Source organism: Chelon labrosus (assembly GCF_963514085.1).
Source record: "Chelon labrosus genome assembly, chromosome: 6".
NCBI classification, from domain to species: Eukaryota; Metazoa; Chordata; class Actinopteri; order Mugiliformes; family Mugilidae; genus Chelon; species Chelon labrosus.
In genome coordinates this window covers 9,135,982-9,152,254 of record NC_140342.1, presented here as the reverse complement: position 1 = coordinate 9,152,254, position 16,273 = coordinate 9,135,982, and the positions used below count along the sequence as shown (strand labels likewise).

The 16,273-nt window shown below is 43.4% G+C and overlaps 3 protein-coding genes across 3 annotated transcripts; all 3 read left to right on the top strand.

The window, feature by feature from the left end:
• The first annotated feature begins 8,560 nt into the window (after positions 1 to 8,560).
• LOC311488852 (uncharacterized protein) lies at positions 8,561 to 9,701 on the top strand. The gene is made up of 4 exons (XM_084545709.1): positions 8,561 to 8,681; positions 8,867 to 8,983; positions 9,102 to 9,275; positions 9,400 to 9,701. Exons 1-4 carry the CDS (start codon positions 8,613 to 8,615, stop codon positions 9,604 to 9,606), a joined length of 567 nt encoding a protein of 188 aa, XP_084401835.1. The 5' UTR covers positions 8,561 to 8,612; the 3' UTR covers positions 9,607 to 9,701.
• Positions 9,702 to 10,227: 526 nt separating this feature from the next.
• LOC311490102 (uncharacterized protein) lies at positions 10,228 to 11,757 on the top strand. Its single transcript, XM_084547459.1, has 4 exons — positions 10,228 to 10,442; positions 10,603 to 10,684; positions 10,778 to 10,915; positions 11,193 to 11,757. The coding sequence occupies exons 1-4, from the start codon at positions 10,375 to 10,377 to the stop codon at positions 11,391 to 11,393; spliced, it is 489 nt and encodes a 162-aa protein (XP_084403585.1). The 5' UTR covers positions 10,228 to 10,374; the 3' UTR covers positions 11,394 to 11,757.
• Positions 11,758 to 13,646: 1,889 nt separating this feature from the next.
• On the top strand, positions 13,647 to 16,149 carry LOC311489948 (uncharacterized protein). The gene is made up of 7 exons (XM_084547263.1): positions 13,647 to 13,831; positions 13,953 to 14,069; positions 14,146 to 14,304; positions 14,551 to 14,712; positions 15,320 to 15,482; positions 15,566 to 15,750; positions 15,839 to 16,149. The coding sequence occupies exons 1-7, from the start codon at positions 13,712 to 13,714 to the stop codon at positions 15,956 to 15,958; spliced, it is 1,026 nt and encodes a 341-aa protein (XP_084403389.1). The 5' UTR covers positions 13,647 to 13,711; the 3' UTR covers positions 15,959 to 16,149.
• The last annotated feature ends 124 nt before the right edge of the window (positions 16,150 to 16,273 follow it).

Sequence of the window (16,273 nt, the reverse complement as noted above, 5' to 3'; positions counted from 1 at the left end):
CTCCACCCATAGGACCCCAAACCCCCCACTAACAACATTCTGTTGCCAGACACCACAGGACACCCTCAGAAGGCCCATGTCCATTCTGTGATGAGTCACAACTGTTTTGGAGACACAAGGGAGACCTACACAATATTAGGAAGGTGGTCATAATGTCATGCCAGTGTATAATATCAATATCAAGATAACTACAAATATTGTAATATTTTTATCTCAGAAAATTGCAATACTATTTCAGATTGCTACTCTCTGACCAACTGTTCCTCCGTCACTCCCCAGGCAGGTGGGTGGGGTGTGATGGGGAAGCGGAGTGTGAAGGCGTCTGGCTCCTTAAGCTCGCAGTGGACTCTTCCCCTGAGAGGAGACATCTCTCTGGAGGCCTCTAAATTCAGCCACACCCTGCAGATGGCCTCCACCTATGGCAAACAAAATGTCAGCTTTACTGCTGCCCTGAACACTGCAGATAAGGTGGGTGGAGACACTGGGCTGCATCTGAACAATGGATGTGTTAAATAAATGTTGTTAAACTGTGGTGTTCTGAGGGGCTGCTGCTGCTGCTTATGGGTTTCTTTAAGAACTTGAAAAAGAGGCAAGTGGCTCTGAAGATGACCTTCTCAAAGCCGAAGAGCCTGTCCACTGAACTGGAGTTTGAGGGCATGGTGGAGGAGCTGAGGAGGGACAAGAAGATGTATCAGAAAACTGCAATGCTCCAGCTTAGGTCTGTACCCCAGCCGGAGTGAATGTGTTGGCGTAGTTTGGTTCTATGTGTAGTTTTTTGACAGCGAGGACACTGTTGACTTTAATAACAACCACCTCGCACAGACAGCCCCTCCAGACCTTCCCTCCGACTCTCCTCCTGAGGGAGACTTTCACCGTCGACCTCCTCAAAGGCCTCTACATTCTGGAGTCTAAAGCAGGTTTCCATGACGACAGGGAGGTCATCCACACCCTGACTCTGGGCTACCGGCCACCGAGTCCTTTTGTAAGTCGAGAGCAGAATTATTTATTACCTCAGTGCGCAAGGGAAAGAGGAGGAACTGCTATTGACAGCGATCTCCATTTTCCAACATCTCATTTTTAGGTCTGCTCTGCACTGGTCCATCCTTTCAGCTCTGACACTTTTCCATCTGACTCAGAAATCTGTGTCAACATTACCAGCAACCAGGTAAAACACTGAGAACGCAAAATCCAAAACTAATCCAGCATCACTGCCTCCAAAAATGTTTCAGTCAATGTTGCAAACACACCTCTCATTAATTAATTTGGGGATTAAATTCCAGGCAAATGGAATTACAATTTCCTGTAAAAATATGTATTGAATTTCTTTCCACATATGTGATATCCTCTTCTTCAGACCCACAGAGACGTACAAGGGAGGTTACGTGTTGGAAGTAAGGAGAGACTGACTTTTTTTGGGCAAGTGCAGCTGAACCCTTCACATTCAAGTCACCAGGCAATAAAGGTTAAAGCCAACTTCATCCAACAGCTCCAGGTAAAAGACGTCACAAAAGCGATTAAACGATGTGTGGTTGAACATTTCACACTTACACAAGTGCTTATTTGCAGGATGCACTGTGCCATGACTAATGGATGTCCCAATCAAGCTTTTGGCCCCCAATCAGATCCAAGTCCCAATTCAGTTTTTCTTCAGTTATTATTTTTTGCATGTTTTCTACATGCTCAATCCAATCTGATCCAATCATTTTAAAAATGCCTTCATAGGCCCCTATACATTTGTGACATCTCTAGTAATAAGTGCAGTAAGTCCCCCTCCAACACTGTACAGGATAGTTTACAGTAGAAAAGGCCAAACTTGTGACCAGTTCATGTGATATTGCTGTTGCAGCTGCAGCTCCCCTCCTCTGCTATAATGGAGGGAGATGTACATTGGAACCCAAAAAACAACAAAGACTTTGATTATCAGGCCAGAGGGAAACTGAGAATAGAGCGGCAGGCGTGCCAAGTGAGTAAAACAAACACGGTATGCCTTTTAAAAAGCAGTGTTTCCTGTGAATGTCTGGTTTACACGTGTTGTTTCTCTTTTCAGCTTTCCGTACAACTGAATGGAACGTCAGGCCGAGTCGGCTTGTATTCATTTCTCAGTCATCCCTTCAAATCAAAGATTCCCAAAACATTAGAGGTGGACTGCGTTTGTCTCTCATGTCTCACAGCAAATTAAAGTTATAGAAAACATTTCAAATGATCGAGTCGTCTGTCTTTTTGGAGCTTTTAGTTGTTTATCAGTCAACTCTTTGCTCTGTCAAGGTGAAGGCCACTGCAGACATCTCTACAGTGCCTGGCAAAGGGAGCAGCTCAGTGCGTGTGAAGGCTGATGGGAAGGACAGGGTGATGCTGAACGCCCAGATGTCCCACTCCCTCCAGGGGGGTGATAAAGCCGTGGGACTGATGCTGAACTTATCCCAGAGCCTTCTTCCTGCAGCCACTGACTTGCATTTAGACATGGTCGCCAACATGTCCTCAGACAGGTTTGATTGCTATTATTAATCTATTTTAACCTGCTAGGAGAGTCTGTAATTATGTCTCCAGTGATACAGTGACAATAAGTTGTCAATCAAACAATGCAACTGTGTCTTTATGGACTTTTGGAGTATTGTGCATGACTGTGTTGACCTTTTGTTTCCTCCAGTGTGTTTCTGCGTGGCACCTGTACACAGGGACAGGAGGCACTGCTGGCGCAGGTCAAAGGGTCTCTGAAAAACTCTCAGGGTTTCCAGCTGGCTGTGTCAGGGGACTTGAGGAACTCAATGAGCTGCCTCAATATCTTGCCTCCAGTCCTGGGGTTGGATGGAGCTTTGGGGCTGTCAGAGAATTTCGTCGAAGGTAGAGAGCCTCATATGAAAATGTTGTTCATTATTGCTCTAATTTGTGTCATTTAGTGGAAACGAATTGTCATGTTTACTAGTATGTGACTATCTTAGCTTCATAAATACTAAATATCTTATGCGTAATTCAATGTGTTGTTGCAGGACAGCTGAGAGTTAGAGTGATGGAGATCGTGTACAGTGTGGAGCTGAGACATGAGCTGACTCCTCGAGGACATTTGGACACAAATGATGAAGAAGGCGTGATGGGAAGGAAGTCCTATGAGGCCAGTTATTGGCTGTGCGTTTGGTCTGGTGTGGAGCATTTGTGTGTGAATGTGAGCCGCCAGCTGGGGAATCGAGAGAAGGGAGAGGTCTACGCGCTGCTTTCTCACTCTTTCCACCTGCTCAATGCCACAGGTGATCATTTCAATATCCATTTAATGTGTAATATATATTCTAGACATGTTTATATCACTCCGGCCCTCAGTGTCTTTGTCTTCTGGATACAGGTGTACCTGCCAACAGTAGTGCTCAGGTGAAGTGGGCCGAGGAGGGCGGTCGACTGTCAGTCCTGGCAGAGCTACAGGCTGGAACTGAACATTTTGAAGCTGAGTTTCATGGAGGCAGGACAGACAGCGTTATCCCCCGATGGCAATACCTCACTCGGTTGCAGCATCATGTCAAAGCCTTGCTGAAAAGAGGCCTGTCAAGCTCCTTTCAAGCCAAAGCACATTACCAGGTGCACAACCATTATCTTTTGTCTATCCCTTCTAGGTTCATAATTTAATACTGAACTGAAATCTACTAATATGTTATGTTATCTGTATCATGATACAGGCACATGGTTATTTGCTTTTACTGTTTTTTGTGTTGTTCTTTCCTCTCTTAGCTAGAAGCCGAAGGACTGGACACAGGATTAGTCCTTTCCATGGAAGACATGAGAATGGCTGACATCCTTTTTAATGTTGGATCAAAAAACAAAACAGCTTTTTTGGCAGTGTCTCTATGGCAACAGATAAAGCTGCTCCAGGGATTCATACCCACCTCTTTACAGGTATATTTCCCACAACTGACACATGTGAACTGTTGCAGTGAACTATGAATGAAATGAAGATGAAAAATCTGAGTGTGTTTTTCTTTACATTTACCCTCTAATAGTAGAAAGAAATATCAAATATTATTATATTGTTGTATTGTTATATCATTTTTCAAATAAAATCCAAACATATTTCAACCAAAAAGGGCCCAAATATTGATCCCTGAGGGACGCCGCACCTTCACTTTTACATTGTTACATCATCCAAGTTTGCAGAAATAAGTTTACTCTGCATGTAGGAACTGAGCCAGTTAAAATAATACCTACACATTTTTGCACATTATATTTTATTTGTTACATGCTTACAAAAAACTAAATGTAAAAGAAGACGTTTGAAAACGTTTGTTGTTTCTGTTCCTTATGCTAAGCTAAGCTAATTGGATGTATGCTGTTTCTTCGTTTTTGTCCTACAAACACAAGAGCGTATGAAAGCTTTCTTCTGTCAGCGTATTTCACAAAAGCTGTCCAAATATTATTTTAAATAAGTTGACTCACCTTTTTGAGTACGTCCAACAGCACTCTGTAATCACTGGTATTAAAAGAAGCACCAGTAATAAAACTGAAGTGCTGTTTCAACAACAAACAGATGTTACATAATACAGGCTCAGAATAGCATGTTGTCGTACCGCGATATTTTATGAGACTGGTCTAAAGTAATTCCTCAAAAATGCTTCCATCTCCTCCTTCAGAAAAAACAAACTTTGCTAACAGGAGGTTTTGTTTTCACAGATGAACTGCACAGGAGACACCACCGCAGACCGACTCTCGGCTCACTGCTATGGAAATGTGGCAGACCGCCCTGTGGAGGTACGAGCCTTTCGCTCCTATAGACCACACAACAGGCTCTGCTATGGCCTGTCGCTCGCTCACTATAGCCTCAGTGCTCAAGCTAAAGGATGCTACACTTCCAATGGTCAGAGGGAGCTCAGAGCTAACCTCACTCATTCCTCTGTGCTCCTGCTGACCTATTTGGGTGTGCCCACCAAATCTGGTGTTAGGCTCCTCCTCCGGCCTGGTCCTCAGAGGTGGGTCTTGGGTATCGGAATGGTCGTTGGCCCTTGGAGAACAGACTTGAATGTAGGGCTGAGGCTGGAGAGACCTGGGCTGTACGGTTTCCATGGGCAGCTTGAGTATGGGACCCGCACCGATAGATACAAAGCTGCAGTAACAGGTCGGATGAGACTGGAAAACTGGTGTCACATCTGGGCAGATGCCAGTGTAGAATGGGACTCCCTCAGCTTTAGTTTGTTGGTGTCTGTTCGATGTACAGGGGTGTGGAGGCTGGTGTGGGTGCAGGTTAGGAGTACTGAAGAGGGTATACCACATAAAACCTCATTAACTGCACATGGGCAAGCAGGAAATGATGGACTCAAAGCATCTCTGAGCATTGAAAACCAACAGGACTCGCTCCAGTGTCTCATGTCTGTACTACTGAAGGGCAGTAAAGCTGAGGTAGGTTGGAACCTCCAGCACCACTGGGCCTCTTTTGCTTCAATAATCCCAAACAGAGTGGACCTCCTGGGGTCAGGTCAGCTCCGTGATACCTCCCTTTCTGGAAGCACTCAAGCTTCTTTCAACACTGGCTTTGTTCAGATGAACATTACTGCTGCCTGGGAGCCCTCCGCCTCCTTCAGAGCCATGCTTCAGCGGAACCTGGCTGCTGCCAGTGTACCAGATGTGCTTTCTGTTAGCATGTCAACCACGGCAAGTCAAGCTCAGTTTGAGATCAAAAGTGATGCGTACTCGATGCTTCTCCTGGCAAATCAACACAAGAGAGAAAGGGAAAGCAGGACAAGCTGGAACTTCTTTGTCCATCAGCGATGTGTCTTACTGAAGGTCAGAGAGGAAACAAGAAAGCTGTTTCCCATCAGATGGAAAGCATAAGAAACATCTCATCCTGGAGATGACTCTTGCCTTTCCATTATGGTACAAGGTTCATCAATAGCACTAATAATGTATGAAAAAAGTAGCAACAAGCTTAGCTTTCTAAAAGATTTTAGTTGAAACAGACATATTTGTTTTAAATTAGTAATTTATTAATATATAAAACTAGATACCTCAAGCCCTTTAACAAAAGCTGTGTAATATAGTGATAACTTATCTCTTACTTGTTTAGATACAGACTTGCCCTGGTTGTAATGTTTCTTTTTTAAATTTCCCTCTCCAGACTCTGCTGCCACCACAGACCTCAGTCAATGTCTCCATCACCCATTCTGGCTGTTTCACAAATCTCAGTACTGTTCTCCATGCTGACGGGGTACAGAAAGGGAATCTTAGTCTGTCCCTAACTTGCCACCCCCACCTTAGTCTGAGGGCATCTGTAGAACACTCTATAGAGGCAATAAAAAAGCTGAGATTTCCTACCCATGGAGCATTACTCCTCAATGTCTCAATGGCACATCTGCCTGCTGTGCGGGTTGACCTGGAAATGGGACATTGTTATTTCCACGGTAATCTGGAGAAAATCAAAGCTACGCAGACAGAGGCTGAGAGGTCTTCTTACACTGTCAATGTGACCAACTACTGTCCTGTGTTACAGGTAGGAAAATCAGACGGTTATATGTAGTGCCCATCGTGGAAACCTGCTTAAAGTAATATATTTGGGTTGTAAATATTGCTGTTACCTCTATATGTGACAATACATTGTCGTTTCTTTCATCACAGTTAGAAGACACTTCCTACATAAATAGTCTGTGTTTATGTTAACAGAGCCTCCTTTGAAATACAGTTTCCGACCCATTAGAAGGTCAAACTATAGCTCATTTGTCATAGCAAGCAGAGTAGAATAGCACCGCAGATCACACAGCTGCTAGGCTTGTCTCTTTATGCTGCTTGACTCTACTGTAAAATAGTCTCTTGAAACTAAAGAAAACTCCTGTGTTTGTATCGCAGGGAACGATCTTCCCTGTGTCCCTGGCCCTTCAGGGCCTCCTGTCGGTTGTTCCCTGCCAGATGACTGTGTCCTCCTCTCTGAGGGCCGACAACCAGAACCTCTCTCTGGAGCTGAGCCAGTCATGCAGGACTCCACATCTTTCTGGGACGCTCACTCACTCCTTTCTTGGGCTGAAAAGTCATGGTTTACCACAGATCATCACTGTACAGGCTACTGCTCCGAGAGACCCTGAGCAGGCTGGGGTTGTCTTCATCAAAGTGGGGACATGCAACATTAGAGCCAATAGAGTAAAAGGGACCAGAAGACGGACACAGTGGCTGTGGGCACTAGAGTCTAATTGCCCAGTGTTACAGGTAGAGCTTTTTGGATAAAGCACTTCTTTGTCTGTATGTCCATCACAACAAACTATTCTTATATACACTGATCAGCCACAACATTAAAACCACTAACAGGAGAAATAAATAACATTGACTTTCTTGTGACAATACAGTGTTATGCTGGGAAACTTTTGGACCTGGCATTCATGTGGATGTTACTTAGACATGTACCACCCACCTAGACCAAACCAGGCATCCCCACGTCATAGCAATGACACTCCTTGATGGCAGCAGCCATCCCTAGCAGGATGCAGCCTGACACAGACACACACACAAAAACTGTTTAGGAACAACTAAAAAACATGAAGAACAGCACGATGTGTTGACCTGACCTCCAAATTCACAAGATCCTAAACTGATCAAGTATCTGTGGGATGATCCACAGAGGCCCCTAACCTTAACCCATAGGACCCAAAGACCCCACTGACAACATCCTGTTTCCAGACACCACAGGACACCCTCAGAAGGACCATGTCCATTCTCCGATGAATCAGAACTGTTTTGGAGGCACAAGGGAGACCTACACAATATTAGGAAGGTGGTCATAATGTTATGCCTGTTCGGTGTGCATAACTACTATGTAAAAACTTTTTGGAAGGTGCCCTGTGTTTATTTGTTTTACTTGGTACAACTGTAAGTCACAACAGACTTCATCTCCATTAAAGGGTCATTTGAATGGATCAGTTTGGCAGGACCCTCAGGGTATCTGGACAGCCATGTTGGATGCTGAGCTGGAGGGCAAAAGGGGTTTCCTGAGGCTTAATGCAAGAGCCTGGCCAGAGCTGAGTGTGGACGGCGAGCTCAGCCACAACCTTCCTGCTCTCCAAGGTCTACCAAAGAACAGCAGGTTGAAAGTAACCAGCAGGTCCACAAAACTCGATATGATGGCCGAAGCCCTCATTGAGATGGAGGAGTGTGCTGTCAGAACCAGTGGAGCTGTAATGTCACAGCATGGCCTGCAGGGCTCGCTGGTGTATCACAATAACTGCACAGTGATTCAGGTAGGATACTGCTGCCAGTGCAAGCTTTCATTACTCACATGGAATGTTATTACAAATCTAAGCTATTATCTGTAATCACTTCCTGTCTTTGTTTCTAGGAGTGGGGTAGTCCAGACAGGATGGAGGCTTCTGGGTCCCTGGTTGTCTCCACAGCCTTTATTGAATCTCTGATCTCTGTGGCGATAGACAACACAGAGTTACAGACTTTAGTGTCTCTCAGGAAAACTAAAGTATGGACATTTGTTGCTTTTCAGAAATCTGAATTAACTGCATTTAAAATGCAATTTATTCCTCGCTGTAATCACCTTGTTTTTGTATGTTTTTAATTTTCTGCAGGATAAAAATGAAGCATATCTTAACCTAAATCACTCCTCGCCCCTTTTGAAGAAACTGGGCCTCCCTGTAAATGCTGACCTAACAATGGATTTTTGGGGTCACAGCAATGGTTCATACGTTTACATATTCAACAGCAGTGCAGGAAATCAAAAGGTAGGAGTGGCAAATCTTTTTAAATGCGCTCACAGAACACTTGAGTCTGAAGTCTAGATTAATAATAATAGAAAGGCTGAAAACATTAAAACTGAAATATAAAGAATTTAGTTGCTGCTCTTACGCTTTTAATCATATGATTTCTATAGTGAATGCTATTGTTCACTCTGTGAATCTTTTTTCAGCTGAGTCAACAGATGACAGTAACAAAGGTGTCAGAGACGGTGAGAGTGAAGAGTCATTTTATACACACAGTGAATTATCTGAAGAAACTGGGAGTCCCTGCAAACAACAGCTTCCAGGTTAGAAACTCAAGAATAGATATAGCAGATGGAAAATATATAAGACTGATGATTGATTGACTCATGGCATCTCACTTAGCCAAGGTTGTTAAACCCTGTACAATGGCTGTGTGTGCAGGTAGAGCTTGGCTCTGCCGAGGGGAAGGCCTTGACCTTGCAGTCCCAATTTGGAGGTCAGCAGGCAGGGCTGAGACTAAAGATGAAAAGCTTTACAGCGATCAAAGAAATAAGAGGAGCCATGTGGCACGGCTCGTCATGGCTACATGACAGAGGACTGCCGCTAAGTATGGAGGTACTGCAATATACTGATATTGGTATTTAGCAAAGCATGTAACCTAAAACACTTATATACTCACATATATACTCACTGTCTCTATATATACACACGTTTTTGTTTTTGTTTTTTCTTTCTCGAGGGCCTCTGTTCTATCCAAGGAGTCTTATCTCAGCTTCAGTCCAAGGCTCATCTCACTGTTGACCGACACAAGCTTCTCATCTCTGGCTTGAATGTCAGTGTCAGTGATGGACATCTAGCGCTGCTTCTTTCCTACTCGCCACAAGCTTTCAACCAAACGACGCCTCGCGATCTGGGCGCTGCTTTGACTGCTCAGTTGAAAGGTTAGATTGTACAATAACCTGCAGTAGGCCACGTTTGATATCGTTTCCTAAAGCCTGGGATGTCTAAATAATTCTGTAGTTGTTTATGTGTACCTTTCAGAAGCAGAGGACAGGATAATATACATTTTTTTCTTAAATGAGAAGAAATTACAGAATTTTTGTAACCAACCATACCATTATTATTTTATTTAGAGTCTATTTGTATTTTTTTCCATTTAATCCCAACAGTTTTATCCAACTTTTGCTCAATATTTTCTGTTTAATCAAAAGATTTTGCCTTTAGTCTTACAAATGCTGAAAAATGACCACCAGATATCACTCTCACTTTATAAATTACTTTATACTACTACAGCATATAGTACTAGTAGTACTAAAATAGTATACTATTTTCACACTTGATTCAAAGCGAGTAAGTGTCTTTAGGGCTTTTACATGTCATTAAGTCTGCATTTTAAAACTGATAGTACTGGATGTTATGACAATGATGCTCTGATCCCATCTGCAGGTCCTCTGCGGAGTGCCTCTTTAGACGTTCAAAGCCATGACTGGAGGGTCCGAGTGGTGGGGGACATTGGAGGGTGGGGAACACATGGAGGGACCAGGGAGGCCAGAGTCACACTAAAACACACTGTGCAAGGACAAGCTAGCCCTGCATTGCAGGTAAGATATGCATGCACATTTAGTTGCCACAGCTTTGTATTTCCGTGCTAACAGCCCCACTGATGTAGGTCGAGGGCTGGGGAAGACTTACCGAATCACAGCTGAGGTGCTCTATGGCTGTGAACCCTGAACTCAGCTCCTCTCTCGCTCTGATCGTCCAGGGACACCATGTACCTCACAGGTACTGTTAATAGACACAAACTCAAACCACATCATCATTCATACACTACTGCAGAAGACTTTATCTTTTGTCTTGGCATTCAAAAAACGAATAAAACTGATATGTTCTGAATAACATGGGTACACACACACGCATAAGAGACAGATATTCTTTTGTCCAGCAAAGACCTGATGGTGAAAGTGGTCCAGAATATCCCCAAGATGCTGGTCTACCTGCCCTCTCAGCTCAACGTCCGGTCTCAGGTGAGTTTTCAAAGACATCCCTGTTAAATCTTCAAATCATCTAACACCACAAATACAAATACAGGGTGTGATTTTCTCTCTTCCGTTCTCCAGTTGAACCAGTCTCAGTCCAGTGTGGCAGGTTTGGTGGAGGTGATGTCAGGCAGGAGGAGGCTCTGGGCTCTAGGGGAGCTGGCAGCCATCGAGAGCGGGTACAGACAGGCTCTAGAGATCAAGCACTCATACCCACAGGTGTGTCTGAGCTCAGATATCACTTCAGTGTGAATGCAGCATATATTGACATCTAGACTGTGGGTGTGTTGTCCATAAAATATCAAATGAAACTGACTGTTAATATGCTGTTTGCTTTGGACCTTTATAAATCAAACGAAAGCACATAACATGTAAAGTACACTGTCATCACTTTGGGTAATATATATTAATATTTGAATTTCTTTTTATTCTTTCCACACTCCAATCATCAGATATACCAACATCCTAAATGTGTCATGATTGTCTTGTTCTGTAGTTGAAGCCTCTCCCCAGGACCGTTGCGGTGAGGACGGTGTATGAGGCCAGGAAATGGAGCTACCAAGTTCAGCATGCAGCTGTGTGGGGCAGTCAGGAGATCAGCCTGTCCGGTCTGTACTCTGCTCCTCCAGCGCTGGTGATGGGTAACCAGACACTGAAGGGTGAATTATTGCGGAGCCACTTTTTATTTTATCTCTGACTAAAACATGAAGCTGCTTTTGGATAAAAGTCTCTTTACCGTGATGCTTGCTAACTGCCTGTTACACTGGCTCACTACTGATTGTTGAAGTCTTTGTTTCGTCCTTGGCATCAGTTCAGATCACATGTACTCCCAGACTGACCAATTTGGAGGTGACACTGGAGCGTTCCTCACATGGCAGACAGGACAGTGTTTTACTGGGCTGGACGAGGCACGGACAACTGGAGCAGGTCAGACGCTACAAAATGTGTCATGACCCCGAAAAAGTGCTTAACACAGGCCATTGGGTTCCTTTTGTGATATCTGCTTTTGTCTCTAACTCATCTTTTTGTGTCCTTTGTGTCCCTTAGACTCTTAGATCGTCATTAAATTTTTGTTGGTCATCTTTAAAGCAGAGAGAATAACATGAATGAAATGCAACACTAATGCTCAGTTTCACAGTTTTAATAATTCATACCAGAAATCATATGTTACTTAAGTGACTGGCATCAACAATAGAGAATGGAAATAAAATATTTTTAATAGTTCAGCAAAAGCAAACTGAGCATTAGCAACATTCTCACAACAGTTCTGGTAACGTTTATGGCCCACAGGTTGGTTCTTCTTGTCGTTTCACATGGAAAGTATTCTTTGTTTGTGGCTTCAGTGTCAAGTGACTAACTAACTAGTAACCTACTAATGTAAAGGATGTTTTGAAAGATATACAATATACTGAAAAGAATCCCTCGATTTTTGTTTGTCCGAAGATCGGGGCCCTCAGCTCGTGGAGTCGCTCAGAGGAGAAGAGCGAGCTCAACCTGGAGCTGAAGCAGCCTTTCTCCTCCACACTCGGCCAGCTGTCCCTACACACACTCTCACACAGCTCACAAAGGGAACAGCGCAGCAGCCACCAGGTACACAACAACGTTCCCACTGTCTCTGTCTATCTCGACAAGTTCATTAATCAGTAAATTAACCTCAACACCTTTGTTACACGTTTTGCAACAAAAAAATACACATTTTGTCATTAACACTTTTGGAATATATAGTTTCTTAGTATCAACTAAAACTATATTATTTTGGACTGAACATGTCACACACATACAGTAGATGCGTCCCCACTTCCGTGCATTGGCCAAACTGACACCATTTTTCTGCGTTTTCGTTTAATTAATACTGCGCTCTGCTCTACCTCTGCCAGTTAAAAGGAACCACTGGATTATACACTGTACTTATTTATTTATTTTTTCCACCTTTCACGGTCCTACAGGAGACTTCATAGAGTGGTTGGCATGGCAGCTTGTGATCATGATGTCACATCCTGTTATTAAAGCATCAAATAGCTAACTAAAATGAAACTTTGAACATGTATCAGCATTATATTAACTACCTAAAATGACTGAAAATGTGTTTGATGTGTATGTTAGTGTTTTATTTTGGCCCATGCTCCATCAACTAACGTGGAAAGGGTGAAGTTTGTGACCTATACTGCAGATAGACACCAGGGGGAGCTTTACTTGCTTTGGCTTCACTTTTGAGGAGCTGTACCACTGTCCATCTTTATACAGTCTATGCTCACACATCTGTCCTTGTTACGGCTGGGGCTCAACAAAGTCAGGACTCAAATGCACGACTCAAACAAACAGTCTTGGGTTTCCAGTATCACAATTTACTTCCAGAATAGAGATCCGGTACACAAAAGACAGTCCAAAACAGGCAAACAAGTCCAAAGGAAGAGGCAAGGGCAGAAGTCAGAAACAGGCAAAAATCCAAAAACCGAGAAGACAGATACCAGAGATACAAGGAGTGCTGGAACGTGAGACACAGGAGTGCAAACGAACTGGCACAGAGAGGAGGACTAACACACTCTAAATACACAAGAGACAATGAGGAACAGGTGAAGCCAATGAGGGCGGGGCAGACAATCGAAACTGGCGGGAACACAGGCAGGAAGTGAAGTGGTCTGAAACGATAGGAGAAGTAAGATTTCACAATAAAACAGGAAGGCACAACACATGGAAAAAAAGCAAGACATGACCTTAAGACAAATGACGAGATGTCTCAGTCCTCTCCACTAGATTCCATACAATAATGATTTACTTTGTCGTTTACAATTAATTAATGTAATTTATTATTTTTATGTGTGTAATTTATTAATTATTTTTTGTTATGCTTTCATCACCACATCCTTTAATTTGATGTAGCATGTCAGGACAGCAAACATAACCAGAACTCAATGCTGATGAATTAATAGTCCTTTAACAGACTGTATAACAAGAGACTAACTAACAGACTATATTTTATTTGAACTGTAATTGTTTTTGTGTGTGCGTTTGTGTATGCAGACCCATCTGTCATGGGACAGCACCGTCCCTGTCAACGTCTCTCTCAGTCTGAACAAACAGTGGCAGACAAACTCCAGCAGGGGGCAGGCGTGTGTTCTGTTGTCAGCGCAGCAGGTTGTTGGATCCTCAGTTTCAAAGCTCTTCGTGGATGCATGGAGGGTTTCAAGTGTGGAGAATACGTGTTTGTGCTGCATCCAGTTGTTTTTGTTTAATCTGTCTGCGTTTCTGTGTGCAGATGGTAGTGTCTTCTGTCAAAAGCTGTGTCTCTATGAGCCAGGAGGGAAATTCATATTCACAAAATGCAGAATTAAGATGGGACAACAGGAGTGTCAAGCAAGGCATGAAATATCAGGTATTCTCCTTCACGCTGAATAGAAACTATGTCAGTTTCCAACATCAGTGGCTGATTGTGTCCGTGTTGTTTCTAGAAAGGTCCGAAGGGAATGCACAGTCTTCAGCTTAACGTTGGCCTGGACAAAGTGTCTCCTGCTCCCTGTCCTTCACACACACTCCTTGCCAAAGTTCAGACCAACCTCAGGGACCGTTTGGAGCACACGGCCCTGCTGGGCCTGTGTCCACCTCAGCCTGTAGGTCCACACATCTGTCCATTCTGTCTTTCTGTCTTATACATTGCCTAATAGTTTGAGTTTCCTTCCTTTATTTGTGACATTTTGAGAGAGTTGTTACCATAAGTGGTGTTTAATTGTGCATAAGTAAGGATCTGACTGTGTGTGGTTGTACTGTAACTAATAAACATACTCTGGTAGCATTATTTTTCTTTTACACAGTTAGTCGTTTTTGGTCCGTCTTTTCTTATTTTCTGTGTCTCTCAGGCTCTGTCGTGGTCGGGATCCCACAGAGTGAACTCAGGAGAGGAGCTGTTTTACACTCGGTCCCGCCTGTCAGTGACAGGACGACCGTACCAGTGCAGCTTCACCCTCTTCCTCACCAACTCCTCTACAGCTGAAGGGACCAACATGTCTCTGTTCTCTGAGGTAAACAGCTACAGTGACCACATGGTGTATGTACAACAGTAATATTTTAGAATTCACAAGCAAATAAAATAAGACAGTCAGCCGTCGCTTCAAATTTAAAAGCCCACAAAATTATATTATGACGATACAATATTATAATACTTAACTCGTGATGCAATTTTATTAAAATACTTTAGTCGTGATACAATTATTTTACAATACTTCAGTCGTGATATAATATTGTTACTATACTTATGTCACAATACCATATTATTGTGATATCGTATTGTGCCCAAGCAGCTAGTTAGTTTAACTCAGCAGGGAAGTAGCTATCCTGGCTCTGTCTGAAGTTAACATACACTTAACAGTACATGTAATATTTGCTAATCGACAGTGTTTAATCTCTACTACAAAGTATACAAATGAGAAGTTGTAGGTTTTCCATAGGTTTTGCCCCAGTCTGTTGAGCAAGTAAAGTCACTGCCTGCACTCCCCAGGTTGTTTCTGCACCCAACAGGCATAGTGCCATCTATAACATACTATAAAACCCCAAGAATGCTTTTTTTTTTTTACCACTGACAGCTCTCATAAATATACAAGTACAAACGTGCATGTTTAAACTTTACAGTCCAGGATGGGTAATTGGAGTGTGGAGGTTGGGGGAAAGGCCCTGTCTTGGCCTCGGGGGGCCGGTCTCCAGATGCAGGCCACACTGGACCGTACTGATAAGATCTGGCTGAATGGGACGGTAGAGGGACAATGTCTTCAGACCACAGGAGGTTATATGAACAGTAAGTACAGAAGAATGTGTGGCACGAAAATGCCAAAAATATAAACACTGCAGTGATGCTGAATTTTGCCTGTTTTTGTGCAGGTCTAGATAATAGTGAGGATCTCACTTTAATGGCATGTGTGGGAACAAATCGTAGTTTGATGCTGGAGGTGCAGAAAAGTGTTGGCAGCGGCAAAGAAACTCTGAGCAGTGTGTCTCTGGGGACAGCCAGACAGAGGCTAATCCTGAGAGCGAACGGCTGTTTGAAAGGTTTAAAAGCAGCAGAGGTATCACTAATAGCATCAAAGTATCCCAGTTTTATCGTCTGTGCAGTATGACACTCTTGACGGATGCTTGCTTCTGTTGCTTTCACAGGAACGAGTTCACTTTGTGAGCTCTCAGATACGGAACAAGCTTCTGCAGAGGATTAAGACATTACAGCATCTCCTAATAGAATTCAGACAACAGGTAACCACAGCACACAAACTAGAATAATAAATCTCCATAAAGCATGTGGTGGATAAGTGCTTTAGTCAGTTATGAAGGGATCTGATGTAGATTTAACTGCAGGGAAGTTTTTAATGTTGTGACTGCTTCTGATGTTTTTTTTCTCTCCAGTCCAGAGACAGTCTGCTGCTCCAGGAGTTGAGTGCCGTGACTTTTCATATTTCACAGCGAGCCGAGGCTCTGCTGGGGCAAAGAGACAGAGGTCTTCTGACCCTGTGGCAGAGCAGCCCCCTTCGTCACCTCTTGACCGACCGCCTGCCTCACTTTCTCAGTCAGCTGCAGCACGCCTCGCTGCTTGCACAA